At 37.6% G+C, this 14603-nt stretch overlaps 2 protein-coding genes across 7 annotated transcripts in view; both read left to right on the forward strand.

Annotated features, from left to right (window-relative positions):
* The window catches only part of LOC126924670 (peroxidase-like), a 35367-nt gene extending 22996 nt beyond the window's left edge, over positions 1–12371 (forward strand). For all 6 annotated transcript variants that reach the window (XM_050739393.1, XM_050739392.1, XM_050739390.1 and 3 more), the window contains 10 exons: positions 1288–1505; positions 5459–5635; positions 6047–6243; positions 6329–6506; positions 6632–6974; positions 7612–7768; positions 7899–8072; positions 8248–8446; positions 8535–8640; positions 8789–12371. In XM_050739393.1, coding sequence (XP_050595350.1) covers positions 1288–1505; positions 5459–5635; positions 6047–6243; positions 6329–6506; positions 6632–6974; positions 7612–7768; positions 7899–8072; positions 8248–8446; positions 8535–8640; positions 8789–8876 — 1837 coding nt within the window. In that variant the 3' untranslated portion in view covers positions 8877–12371. The remainder of the gene's footprint in view (positions 1–1287; positions 1506–5458; positions 5636–6046; positions 6244–6328; positions 6507–6631; positions 6975–7611; positions 7769–7898; positions 8073–8247; positions 8447–8534; positions 8641–8788) is intronic.
* Positions 12372–13161: 790 nt separating this feature from the next.
* Positions 13162–14491, forward strand: LOC126924713 (uncharacterized). The gene is made up of 2 exons (XM_050739508.1): positions 13162–13747; positions 14028–14491. Exons 1-2 carry the CDS (start codon positions 13454–13456, stop codon positions 14250–14252), a joined length of 519 nt encoding a protein of 172 aa, XP_050595465.1. The 5' UTR covers positions 13162–13453; the 3' UTR covers positions 14253–14491.
* The last annotated feature ends 112 nt before the right edge of the window (positions 14492–14603 follow it).

Genomic DNA, 14603 nt, shown 5'->3' on the forward strand with positions numbered 1-14603 from the left:
TTACAATTTTTCTACTAAAAACTACTAACAAAATACTAGTAAATTTGTATCGTTTATTGCTTGGTCTTCTAACGAAAGTTCTCATTGTATTTGCAATTAAATTATTAATCCGAGTCTTATTTTATTTTCATACTCTGCTTGCAACGTTGGATTAACGAGAATGCCTTTTTGCACAATAAAAAGACCATTTGGAAAATTGCTTACTATAGAGATATCAGAAGATGGTTTTGAACGAACGAACCAATGATATTTACGTAATGCTTTGAAACCATCTTCTGAACTCCCAACAGCAGTCCATTCTTCATCTTTAAAGAGAATTGGAATAGCTATGACTGCAAATACTTTTTAATTTGAATATCAGCAGAACATTCACTTTTCTCTCAATTTTTTGTGAACTTTTAATCTTATTATCGTAAATTCACGTAACATCGCTGTTCTTTGTACGATGCATATTAATCTGAACATTGATTTTAAGGAGATGCAGGTGTAATTTTCTCCTTAAACATATTTTCTTTAAATGCAACGAACGAAAGGTAGCTTATTTGCGATCGAAGAAAAATATGGAAATGGGAGTTACCAACAAAAATTCATTTCTATTTTTATTCCATGTAGTATGAAATGTTTCAAGTAAATCTCTATGTATCTGAACATCACATTAACGGGAGAATTCAAGCAGGGGTTAAGTACCTTGGCCTTTTTACGATCAACGTTATTAGTTTGCAAGAAAATTGTTACATACTGTATCGATTAAGATGTTCGATGTACTCTGATATAAAGTTTAAAACTTATTCTCGCCGAGTGAATCCAATTCTTGAGTGAAGAACTATCTTTAATGTAATTTACACGTCTTTATCCCTTTGTGATCCAAATTGCATTTCAAATTTTATCTCAATTGTCTAATTAATTTACGACACGTAATGATTAAGGGTTCGCTCTCTATGTTAAATTATAATTAAAATCGAACGAAATAGAGTATCGAGGTCAGCTCGACGTAGGATCGCAAAGGGTTAATGTATTACGTATCATTATAATATTAAGCTCGCAAGAATTCGTCCGAATATTACCACAACATATCTCTGAAGTACGAAATCTTCGATAGAACGTTGTCTGTCTTATTACAAAGATTAATAATGGTAATACCTTAAACATTCTATAAATTATAGATGATAATATCTAGTTTAATAGCATGTTATTATAACGGATAGTAAACAAGTCCGTGGACGTTTGTCCACATTCTGCTACCGCGTACTTGATATATTTATAAGAAATAACTGGCGTTTGTTACAGATTTGGTTTGGAGAAAGATGATTGCGCTCGTTACATATCGACGCTGTCGCTTCAGGGGACTCCGTTGGACTCAGCTTGTCCGACGTTGCGACACCCGATTTGCGATCTCACGGCCAAGTACCGAAGCATCGACGGTGCTTGCAACAACGTCGAAAATCCAAGCTGGGGTAGTGCAATGACCGCGTACTCCAGAATTCTCTTCCCCCAATATTTTGATGGTAAGGATTATTCCTACCATGTGACTATCAGTAGAGAAAGAAAAAAGAAATAGAAGGACTTGTCTATCATATTTCGTTATACATAGTCCCCATTTTGTGCGATGGAAAGTCGCGAGAATTTCGTACGATCGCGATCGCCGCTACGTTCGAATTGTTACGTCGGTCCTCTTTAAATCGTCGGTTTTTCGATTGGCTCTCACGATTTCGGTTATTAGCGCGAGACGCGTCCTTTTCTCTTGTCTTTAACATTCGTACGCTGCTCGGGCTTTCGAACGGACGAGATAAACGGAAATAGACAAAAGAACAGTTCGAGATATATTTTGGCTTCACCATACCGTGTTTCGTGGCCTCTCGTCGTTATTTGTGTGGAATAATAATGGTACAATTATTTGCAGCCTCTGGTCGCTTGGCGCTTCCTTGTTCTCCTCTCACGTATCCGTCCTGATTCCTCTGTCGTCTATCTATGTGATCGTTTCTTCTCGTTGCCGGTTTCCTCGTGGTAGATTCTTCGAGAGACGATCTCATTTTGTATCTGGTATGCGTCGAAACGGCCGACGATCCAACAATACTTTCGACCACGTTTTCTAATTGTACGCGATGCGCAGTCGCTTCCGTTAAACTTATCAACGAAACGGAGTAGTATTTGTCTGCATAAATACGAGATGCAGTTAGCCAATTATACATATTATATAAGCTGGACACGCATCTTGCGACGTGGGATGTGTCGTTTTCATCTTTTGTGTGTTGCGAAATGTGGCATTTTCATCTTTCGTCTTGCGGAATGTTTCACTTTCATCTGTTGCGTCGTGGGATGTATCTGTCCCTGTACACGCGTCGCATATCTCATCATCTTTACGAACGTTCAGAAAAGACGAAACTGTGCAATTTGGCTGTAACGCTGGAACGTGTACAGGGTGTCCTAGAAATGTTTTAGTATATCTTTATTTCTGTCTGCCTATCGACTTGACTTTTAGTTTACATTGGTACAGTCATACGTATAAACAAATTAGAAATGTCGTGCGATAATACACAAATTGTATGTTTGGTACTTTGGTAGTTATCGACATATACATATAACGTTAACAAATTGTACGATACCGCGACGAAGGCAATAAAAGACAATGCGCGAACGCTTCGCTTAAAGCAATTTCCGTCGAGCAAACTGTTTTCTGCAAATGCGTTCGGAAACTGAATATTTTACGGTCGAAAGTCGCTGTGTTGGTAGAATTTGCAAAGAAAATTATACTTTGGACTAGTGAAGCTCTCAACGACTGATTCTTTTATTCGTATATCGTAGACAAAACATGTACGAAAACTTATAATTTTGGCTGTTACACTTGAGTAAAGTTTCTTTTACGCGTGCACAATGTCGTTGTATATCCTACACGCAACTATGTACGTACGTAGCTGGAAAAATTTAACAAAAATTATTTTAAGCTCATTTAACTTCTGTCTGAAACATTTGTCGTATCGTTAACGATATCTATATGGCTAAGGGAGGTACCTTGTATGCGTATTTCATCGTGTTGTTAGAAGAAGAAGAGTAGTCAAAACTTGAGATAAAGTGCGAGCGTGACCTCATATTTTTGGAACGCATTAATGTACGTACAAAGCGTACGAGAATTTCTAAAGAATTCCTTCTTCCAAAGGTCTACGCTTTTGTGATATTCGTTACAATAATGAATATTTCATGTAGCGCGGTAAACTTCGAACATGGTAAACCTATGTCTCTCGTGATTTTTCCTATTTTCGATCGGGACACGGTAGCATAAACGTCTAAAAAAATAGTATGAACAGGAAAAGTATAATAATACGATCGATTCTCGAGGCTTACCAAGAACAGAGGGGAGATATACGTAGTATAGACACGCGAAGTACCTTGTACATCTCGCTTCGCTGTACTCGAACCTTCGCCGTTACGCGTTTCTGCAGAATAATTCAAGGACGTTGCTCTTATATTTCCATATAAGTAATTTTGATTAATTTTACGACGATAATTCTAGGACACCTTGGACATTACACTGAACTTCTTACGTAATTCTCCGGGGGAATTAAAGATTCCGCCACAATTAATTGAATTTCGATCGACCGCAGGACTGTCAACTGTACTTCGATTTCAAACAGGCTTCTTGCATAATTGCTCGCTTTTTAGACAAGACACGTTACATTTACCAAGGATACACGTAGAATGGTATCATCGCATCTCATGTTCGTTACATCCTCAAAACTCTTCCTTTCATTCGTCGGCCGTTCATGTCGAGCAAAGTCGAAAAATTGGTAAACTCTGTGATGAAACGAAGGGAAACGGGCGACCGTTTCCTGTTGACGACTGGAAATCGTTGCAAATTGCGTGATGGTGCACGCGAGTTACCAGCCTCGACCTACTAACCCACCTAGTCCTCACAATGACACCTTGCACAATTATATACGATCACAAACAACGAAACAGGAGAATCATACACCCATACATATTTATCACACAGATGACAGACGCAAAGCAAAGCTTAAAGAATCTATATATTATATCTCATTTGTGTATATGTAAATATGAAAACGAACACACACTCTGATCCCTGGGCGCTAATGGATGGAAAACAGAAAAAAAAAACGTTCGTCGATTGGCTTAACAAATTATATTCTGTGATTTGCATTACAGTTGTTGTGCGATAAGGCACATAGAGCATAAAATGCCTGAGTGTAGCAGTGAATAATACTGCCTACAATAGGGTGCCCCGGTCGGGAGATTCTATCCAGCAGTAGAATGTGTATGTAATCTAATTCGGATATACCTAATAATGTATCATATTTATTATTGTAACACTAGTTCAAATATTTTCTGTTGATTGCGGTATACGGGTCTCGTTAAAGGTGTCCGAGACAAGCGAATGAGAATTGGGAGTCATTCGCGGTTCTAGGATTTTGCGATAGGGTGAAACGTAGTATATTGAACGTATTGTTGACGATTTTAGTATTTATCAAAGTTTCTATCTAAAGACGTAAATGATATGGACACGATGCATCGCGCATCAAAGAGCTAAGAGATACGCGGTATACAGAAAGCACGATAGGACGTTGAGACGATCGCTCCCAGTTTGATTTTCTCACTTGGGCACCTTCATCAGCCTATCACCTAGATAAGTCACTTGATTCCTTCTGCGAGCGTTCTCGACGTGATCGTTTTAAGAACAATAAATAAGCAAAACTAAAGAATCAGTAGTCGTAACAGAGAATCGAATGTGTGCCGGTTTTTCTTTTTTAATTCGTTCTCAGCGCGCGTGTTTTCGTCGATAACGCATCAGAACGTCATGTCGAGCAAAATAAGTAGAAGACAAGTATTTTGTACTGCTGCTCTGCAGCGCGAGAGCTGCCGCATCTTGGTAGATCCAGAGATCAATCAGGGCTGGGACGTGCGTGATAACGAAAACGAAGAAAAAAACGAACGTGCTGGTGAAACGGTTCGCGTTTGAAAAGCAATTATCGTTGAATAGATCGGTAGACAAAAGACTCCATGATGTCATCTACTGATTGGTCTCTGACGAATTGGTCGCAAGTTGAGGCAGGTTTTATAGGCGCGGTTAGGCTTGGGATTCTCGTATGCAGGGATTTGAAAGCTCGATTTCGGTATACAGAATCAGGCATTGTTAAATCAGTCGCGAATTGTCTCTCGCTCTCGCGCTGTACGAACACTATTTTCACATGCATAGGCGAAGCTCACATGCAAAACCTTGTCGAAATCGGAGTAATCGTAATGTATCGATTCCGACCATTTCATCGTTTCAACTCCGTTGTTCGTCGACCGATATTGTTCGAACAGAAACGAGCAAATTTGTACGATATCGGTGCCGGTTGGTAGATTTCAACGTCATTTTTGCGAAACGTAACTGTGGTATTACTCCGATTTGACGACATATCGCGAGAAAAAACGCGAGGCTAATGCTTCATTTGGCGACCAGGAATTCAAGAACCGAGACGCATGGGACAAATGAGAAAGCCGCTGCCAGGTGCCAGAAGCGTAAGCGTGGCTTTATCGACACCCAACGATCAATCGGATGTCAGCAGAACGTTGACGGTCGTGCAATGGACGCAATTTATCGCGAATGATATTTCGCATACTCCAATGCGTAAAATGGGTAAGTGTTTCAATGATACTTAAGACGAAGAATATCTTTATTACGATAAAAATGATAAAATTCGAGAGACGATGAAAGAAGATTTCCAAGATTTTAATAATATTTCCTTCGTACATAAGTAATTTTAAGAGCATGAAGACTTAAGACCTAGCACGAAGCTCTATAAGATTAGGAAATCGAGTTTCAAAACGACAAGAAAACATTACAAAGCAGTGTACCTCGCATCGACGAGACTAACATAAGATTAATCGATAAGCTCGATGTATTAATTTATACCGCACTGAAAACACCGTAATACGTATTATATGTTAATATCCATTCTATTATATTCTATTAGTCTTAAAATTGTAACATGCTCTTAGTTATGGTAAATTTGTAACTCTCAGACTAAAACGCATGTATTTTCTACAGTATCGTCGGGAAAACCGATCTCATGCTGTCGATCAGACGGGAATGCCTTGTCTCCTCGATACATGCATCCTGATTGTTCTGCGATTATGGTACCTGATCGAGATCCCGTCTATGGCCAACATTACGTACGATGCATGAATTACGTGCGATCGTTGCCGGTTCTTAAGTCAGACTGTACTTTCGGCCCTATAGAACAGGTAAATTAACTTTTCCATTAAACACTGTATATAAATCGTTAACGTTAGAACGTACCAGATGCAACATTGTGATTTTCAACGATAGATGAATCAAGCGAGTCACTTCTTGGATGGTTCTACGATCTACGGTTCTACGTTGAAGAAATCTCGCGAGCTCCGTGAGTTCGAAGGAGGTCTGTTGCGCGTTCACAGGGGCAACGACCACGATTTCTTGCCAATTGCCGAAAACTCTTCGGAATGCAAGGATGGGTGTTACGATTCTGGTAATTATTCGTACTTTGTATTTGATTTGCGATAAAAAATAATAACGAATCGAAAGTATCGATCATGTCACGAAACTAAATATTTCTTAAAGTACTTTTACTACTAAAATACTTCTTCGCTATAGGTGATAATCGTGTAAATACGCATCCACAACTGGCTGCGATACACACTATCTGGCACCGTGAACACAACAGAATCGCCAGAAAGCTCGCCGAGCTGAATCCTCACTGGTCAGATGAGACGCTGTATCAGGAAGCCAGGCGTATAGTAATTGCTGAAATTCAGCATATCACGTATAAAGAGTGGTTGCCGATATTACTGGGCAAGAGATACACTCGTGCGATTGGTCTTGCCATTGGAAATAGCTACAGCCGTAACTACAACTCCGAGGATGAGCCAGCAGTTAGTAACGAAGTCGCGACAGCAGCTCTGCGTTTTATGAATTCCTTGTTGCAAGGAAAGATAAGGTGAGTCGATATTGTATTTTAAAATGAATCGAACGTGTAATCGTTATTCGTATGATGCCGATTAAATTATTCAGATCCATGAATCCAAGAACAAATATTATGCTTCGGTTAAGAAATTGAAACGTTTCATCATTTGTTATATCTGGTGACTCTCTACACAAACCACTTCTCATACCGCGACCAAGATGGCTGCCAGATTGCGGATCGTCGATAATCTTAAGAACTTTGTCATAAATCTTCGCATTTTTATAGTTAAAGTCCTTCAGACCACACAAGTATCTTTTAAGTTGAAGTGTTCGTTAGATTTATTGTTCATGAGAAAACACGGGAAAGCGGTTTTCCTATGTACAATACCATCCACGAGCGAGCTTTGATTGGGGGCGACCAGCATCCATCCTTATCCACCAGCCTTTTTCTTATTCATATTCGAATGTAGCGGGGTCTACGTCCTACTCGTTGAGCGATTATATTGTTTATTGCACAGATACGTAGATACAGAAAAATAGTGAATACGAAGCTAACGATAAGGAACTAGTTGGAGATAAAAGGATCATTAAATACTTAATCTAGTAATATTTTATCAGAGTCAAGACATAACAGGCATATTAACGGTTTTATTTACGGTTTTATGTTACAGCTTGACAGACAATAAACGTCAGATCAACAAAACAGTTTCATTGGCAGAATATTTTTACAAACCAAATATAATAGAGTCGCATGAAATATTCGATGGTTTACTGCGTGGTATGGCTACTCAGACCAGTCAGAAGATGGATATCAGTATGATCGAAGACGTGAGTATGCGTTCCTCTAGTCTAGTGGATCTAACCATCGATTTTAAAACAATAAAAAATAAACGGTCCAAAGCTGAAAATTTAATGCACAAAACGAAGTCGATAAGAACAAATTATTCGTGTTTCGTAGGTAACAAGCAAACTGTTCGCTACAAATCAGGACAGCCTAGGTTTAGATGCTATCAGCTTGGATATTCAGCGTGGCCGTGATCACGGTTTACCCGGATATAATCATTACCGCAAATATTGCGGTCTTCCAGCTGCGAAGAGCTTCGATGATTTTCTAGATTACATTCCAATGGAGGTAAATGTGCCAACAAAATTTTTACGCTTCACATATATATTCGTTATCTTAATGAAATTTAATGAAATTTTTCTAAATATAACATCTTTTGGGAAAAGAAGAAAAGAAGGAAGAAATATTTCAACTTCTAAATTACTTGAACTTTTTAAATATTTGTTGTTTATTCTGTTAACAGATGATGAAGAAATTGCGTACAATTTACGCCCATCCAGATGACGTTGATCTTATCATTGGTGGTATGGCTGAGAGACCAACGGAGGACGGGTTATTAGGTCTAACTTTCCGTTGTTTGATCTCCGAACAATTTTCCAGAACTCGTCGCACCGACAGATATTTCTACGATTCTGCGAATCAGCCACAACCTTTCACAGTTGGTAAGAAATCATTTTTCTGAAATCATCGTTAACGCTTAATATAATTATAAGAGGACAAATTTTAAGTGCGCTGAAATTCGTATTACAGAACAATTGGCAGAAATACGCAATGTAACATTAGCAAGAATATTCTGCGATAATGGTAATAACATCACAGAAATGCAACCGAATGTATTCCTCCGACCACAAGCAGGGTAAGTTGATGTCGAATTATTTTACTAAGTATATTTTACGAGTTTAGGATAATGTCATAAAAGAATAACAAATTGTCAAAGTCTGGAGTTTAGCTCGTGCAACGCTCGACAAACAAGTAACATATGCATTTTTTACATTTTTCATCAGAAACGAGTTGAGATCCTGTACGATGTTTGAAGCGATCCCCAGCGTGGACTTATTTGCCTGGGCAGAAAGAGCCAAGGCTTATCGTTGAACTTTCCCTCTTAATTGGCTGGTCACATTGCCGCATCGATTTGCCCGGATCGCGGGACGGGCGTAATATAGAGGTCACAAGAGAATACCGGCGACTGACTCGATCCTAATCTCGATGTGATGTTATCAACGCGATCGGGATAAAGAAAAAGAAGCAGAGTTTTTGCTGAAGAGCTGCGTGTATCAGTGCGGTCGAACATCGAACAACGGGCACGATGAAGGGAAATAAGACAATTTAGTAGCATGCACACTACGCGAAAATTGATTAAACAAATAAACAATACTGTAAAACAAGATGCATCAAATAGACGTGACTAGTCGATTAAGTGGGCACGCTACGGAGGCTGTGCTATGATATGTGAAGTCGATGGAGAGAAAAGAGTAATAGAAAAACAACTGCCGTTCGATAGAGGGGAAATAACTTCAGATTTCAGATAGACATTTAAATCTTACGGCAAGGCGTTTTAGAATAATTTAGGAATAACGTGGGGCGGAGTTATCTATCATTACACGAGAATGCACGCGCATAAAAACCTAGAAGTCGTAGATACGCTATCTTGTTAATCCTACGCTTACGAGTATGTTTGGTTCTTAGCGACGGATGTTCACAGATCATGCTGCTCGCAGTGACCTATTTGATTCCCTTTTTAGTAGTTTGCAGCTATTAATTATGTTAGGAGTCCCATGCTAAACCAAATTTAAGAAAGTGTAACCTGGCTAGATCGACGTTTGTTAACCTAGTAGGAAATTAATATTTATATCTAGAGATCCTTTGGCTAATCTGTCAAAATATATTCATTTAGACGGTGATTATTGACTTTGTATGTACTGATCGAAATACGCACACTGCAATGACCAGTCTAAAACAGCGTTTCAAAACTTACATGGTAAGCGAGTCTCGTTGGATCCGATTGTTTTTCACGTATTTTAGAAAACGCAAAAATCTTTCAGAATTCGAGTGCTCGATGGGCATCCGAATATTCGGGACAAGCGAACATTTTTATTCCAATCTTTGCACGCTAGCAAATGTATTTTATATAATTCTAATAATCTTTTATCGATCTTTTTGACAAGCTGATAGTATTCTATCCCGTTGCATATAGTGCCATTAGCGTCATGGTAAACCGCTCCTGGCTGTTCGATGAGTTCGTGCTTTATTTGTTGCGTTCGTGTTTTATTTGTTGGTTCTTTGCAATTTGTCCCTCTTTATGATAAAAAAGTAAAAAAGCCAGGAATTCGGCTTTTATATCGGTTTTTTTTTCGCATGTTTCCACATGCAAACGTTACAGATGAAGTTTATTTTTGTAAACCAGAGCGGCATGATATCTTGAATGTTCTATGAGATATGCGAATGAATGTATGAGCGAGTTTTTCTGTTTACCAAACTCGAATCCATTGCGATTCGACGTTCTATTTTTTTAATGATCTGGCGTTAAGAAGTCCAAGTCGATTTGCGATCACAAAATAATTCAAAGTCTGAATATATACTTCGAGGCCGCATTTTTTTTTAGTATGAGATAATGTTTCTACTTTACATATATACTCTTATTTTAACGTATATATTATTAAAGGTAATTAATCTTAATACAATCATGGAAATTATTGGAAAATGAAAACAAATATTCTTTCTTCGTTTTATCACGATATCGAAGACAGTTTATTTATTAGCAATTTTTTGAACTAGACTTTTAATTAGAATATTGATTAAATTCGACTATTAATTAACTAGTAGCAACTGATGCTAGTTTATTAAAAATAAGATAATTTCCATATTGTTCGACTACATCATCAAAATCTCCCAGCTCTCAAAGAATCATACTTTTTGGTAAGTTCATATATTTGATAGCAAAGCATTATTTCATTTTTAAACATTGTACGATGTTTAGCTATTCGTGCATGCAGTGGCGGATTTAAGTCTTTAGGAGCCTGAAGCTAACAATCGTTTTGGAGCCCTTGAGCTAAATAAACATTTTTAAAGGTGTCGCCTGGCTAAAGTGATGTTTGTTAAACCAATAGGAAATTAATATTCAGATTATTAGACACGCTAATCTATCTATATCTATAATCTTTGGCTAATCTATCATGTGATGTGAATTGTATCATGTGGTAAGACAGTCTCGTTGGATTCGATCGTTCTTAGAAAACCTAGGAATATTCTAGAACTCGAGTAAAAAGAATATTTGACAAATATCGTTTTAGCCAAGCTAAAATTTGTATCGCAGTTCATTTGCATAGTAACGAATGTACTTCATGTAATTCTATTCGTTTACTACTCTTTTTGATAAGGACTCTTGGTGTCCCTATAGCGTTCCAGAGCCGACGTTTATAATGTTATCAGTGTCAAAGTTAATTTGCCTCTGCATACGCTTCAAACTTTTAACGAACAAACTCTCTAAAAATAAAAGTATAACGTGATATCACGATGGAGTAACACGATAGAATATTAAGGGAATGACGTAGAGCAGATCGAATATATCAAGTAAAACACGCCGATAATTTCAAATTAATCGAATCATCGCACTCATCTACATAGGAAGAAAGGAAAAGACGACGAGCGATATCGTGACATGATAAGAGTAAGTTTAATTGGATTTATTAAAATACGGAAAGATGAGAATTAGAACGAGCAATAAGTCCTGGGAGAATAATCGATATCATAACAGACGAACCTACTACTCTTCCACTAGATGTATTGGATGAAGTAGTGTTTCAGGGGTTTTAACGTGTTTATGATAGGATCGAAGCGTTACGGAACAAAAGTACAGAACATGCGAGATCATTTTGTAATTACAAAACAATAGCAATACACCTGGTGCACAATGTCTTTCTAACTATGTAGCGCGAGATTTTTACTCATATCGTGAAATAAGATTTAGGATATTGTATAATACTTTTAAGGAAATATATCGTGTAATCAAACTTTTTAAGTAATATATTACTATAATATATTAGCTAAAGTTTAATTACATCCTTTTTTTCCGCATGATAATTCTTATGGCTGTATCGTTTTTAAATTGATAGATTCATTGTTTATAAATCTTGGTTTAAAGCATTCGTCGATGAGTTTGAATCACTCTAGAGTCTTTCGCTCAAGCCGATAACACCGGTACTGTTGAATATCGATGTTATGTGAGAAGATTATACGCATAGCACTTAATATTTACAACGATTGCCTGCCATTTCAAATCTCTCGCGTTCTTCGAATTTGCTCGCAAATTTTTTTTCTCCTAATTATGCTTACTGTTATCGAAAATGAATTTTAATGAAACTCTGCTCGGCGTTTACGTTGATTTGCATGACTGTAACGACTGAAGTACTTTTAGGAGTATACGGAGTATGACTGATTAGTTTTTAAGAAGAGAATAATATTGTTGAACGTTTCGTACGTAATTAGAATTAATTGTACTTACGGAATTCAATACGATTCAAAGTTTGAATTGATTAAGAACGGGATTAATCGTATTGCAAATTTCGAAAATAAAAGATCTTATCCTAATGTGTCGGTATTTTTATATTTTCTTATTACTTCCATTCTCCCTCTATACTTTTTTATATAATTCTCATATTCGTATGTCGCATGCATCAGCAGAATGGATATTTTTCCACGGATGTATACTTACATATGCGTACAATATATACATTTACTAATACACATATAGGTATATACCCATTGAGAAATATGACTCATGGAATAATCATTATTCTCGTACAAAGGATACCACTATTTTTGAAAGCAACAGAATATATATTACGACTGAATATACATGTTGTAATATACATAGATTGGAATATATCGAGATACGAGTCGCGGAAAATCATTACTCTTGAGCAAAGGATACCGCTATTTTGTTAAAACAACGGAATATATATTACGTTGGAAATTCGACGTTAAAAACAGCAACGGTACTTTATCGCAAGTCTGGACGTGAGTTTTATCCACAGATCGATACAGTCTGTAAACAGTTTATAAGGATTCTGCAAGCAATTATTCATAAAGTCCAGTTTAGACTAACGCACATTGTCCGTAGACGGTCTACGTACATCGCAGCCTGACAGCCAGGACGATGTACATACACGCGTATACATACTTTTGTCCGCGATCAATGTATGCGGGTTAGGGATAAAATATTGTTTGTCCATCAGGACTAGGCTTAAGCTTAGACGAGATTCGTGGCTTAACCTTAACCTAAGTCTACATCGACAGAAAATTAACTGCAGACACGTGTCTCGGCCAATCGGCATCTATTGTTCGTAGAAAATCCATTGATAGACAGACGCTGATTGGCTGCGATACGCGTCTGCGGACAATCATCGCCCATCAATGTGGCAAACTTAGCCGTGAAGTTTCTGCGAACATGCGTGCACGAACAAAATACAGGGGCGGTATAATTCGTAAACGGTGCACAGTCACTGAAACAATGGTTTGTTTATGATGGAAGTACAGGACAAGGGAACCGACTACCTGTGAAAAGAGTTTACCATGTGCACTCAGTATGTACGGAAACAGTCCACCAATTGCACGTAGTGTCTAGGCAAACAGTCCACCATTTCACGAAATATCTGTGGACGCGGTTTACCATGTGGACGAATAAAAAGGTTCTATCGTTTATCAAGGATCTGCAGTTAAATGAGTGTTTATGGAATATAGAGAGTGAACAGTATAGAGATCGAAAGGCAAAAAGTGACGCGATAGAGCATTTATCGAGTAAATACGAAATTAGCGTCAGCGAAGTGGAAAAAAAAATTGCCAATCTAAGGTGTCAGTTCCGAAGAGAACACAAAAAATCATCGAATATAAACAAAAGTGGATCCTATCCGAGGGCAACGTGGTTCGGATACAAACCATTGTTGTTTCTACTGCAACACGTGGAAGTATGTGTATTGACTCAAATGACATTATTATTTAAGAATTAATTAGTTTGATTTTTGCGAAGCAAAGGTAAGGAAGGAATAAGTAGAATTTAACGTTTGGGGATATTTATCTTCCCGAAGGATTTTAAACGCGATTAATTACTTTTTGTGTGTATCTAGAAAGATAAAGGAATTCGCTTAATTTTTCAAGAATAAAATATGCGTTATCTCTTCCTACTCCTCTTCCGTCACAAGCCTCTTCTTCCTAGAATAGTTAGAATGCCATTATTGCTGTTTATAGAAGGACAAGGTTCAAGAGGATGAACTATCGAGTAACCTCGACTCTTTCTCCGTAAAAGCAGTCTACAGAGAAAATCCAGGTATGAGCACGGCACTTGAGAAATCCAGGTTCCCATTTCCAAAACCGAAAATAAATTCCGTTAAGAATAACATCGGCAATGAGAGGGAAACTATAAAACGTATAAAGACAGAAATTAGTACAGAACGAGATGAATTTTTAGTTTAGGGGAACACATAGCGAATAAATTACGAAACAGTGGTAGAAGTCGGAAAGAAATCGCTGTCGCGCAAAATCTTATCGATCGCGTATCTTTCAATTTAATAATGGGAGCATACTTCGAAGATAGTAATAGACATTCTATACCGCAACTTAGACAATCGTCTAAGTTGACGCCATTGTTATCGTAATTTAGATAATAGTATGACAGTGTAACGATAATTTGAATAAAATATACAAATTTATACCGATCTAATATCTTTATCCAATATCTTCTACGTTATTTTGCATTGCTTATTATTCGTCGTATGCTAGATAAGCTTCCTCGGTTCGGTTTATTTTACGGTTGCGTTACACGTT

The sequence above is a fragment of the Bombus affinis genome, chromosome 15 (assembly GCF_024516045.1).
Source record: "Bombus affinis isolate iyBomAffi1 chromosome 15, iyBomAffi1.2, whole genome shotgun sequence".
NCBI lineage: Eukaryota > Metazoa > Arthropoda > Insecta > Hymenoptera > Apidae > Bombus > Bombus affinis.

Excerpts from the sequence above, each read along its gene's own strand:
- LOC126924713 (XM_050739508.1), top strand. The coding sequence starts at position 13,454 with ATGTGGACGAATAAAAAGGTTCTATCGTTTATCAAGGATCTGCAGTTA. Across the intron at positions 13,748-14,027 it reads TTCTACTGCAACACGTGGAA|AAGGACAAGGTTCAAGAGGA; the intron begins GTATGTGTATTG and ends TGCTGTTTATAG.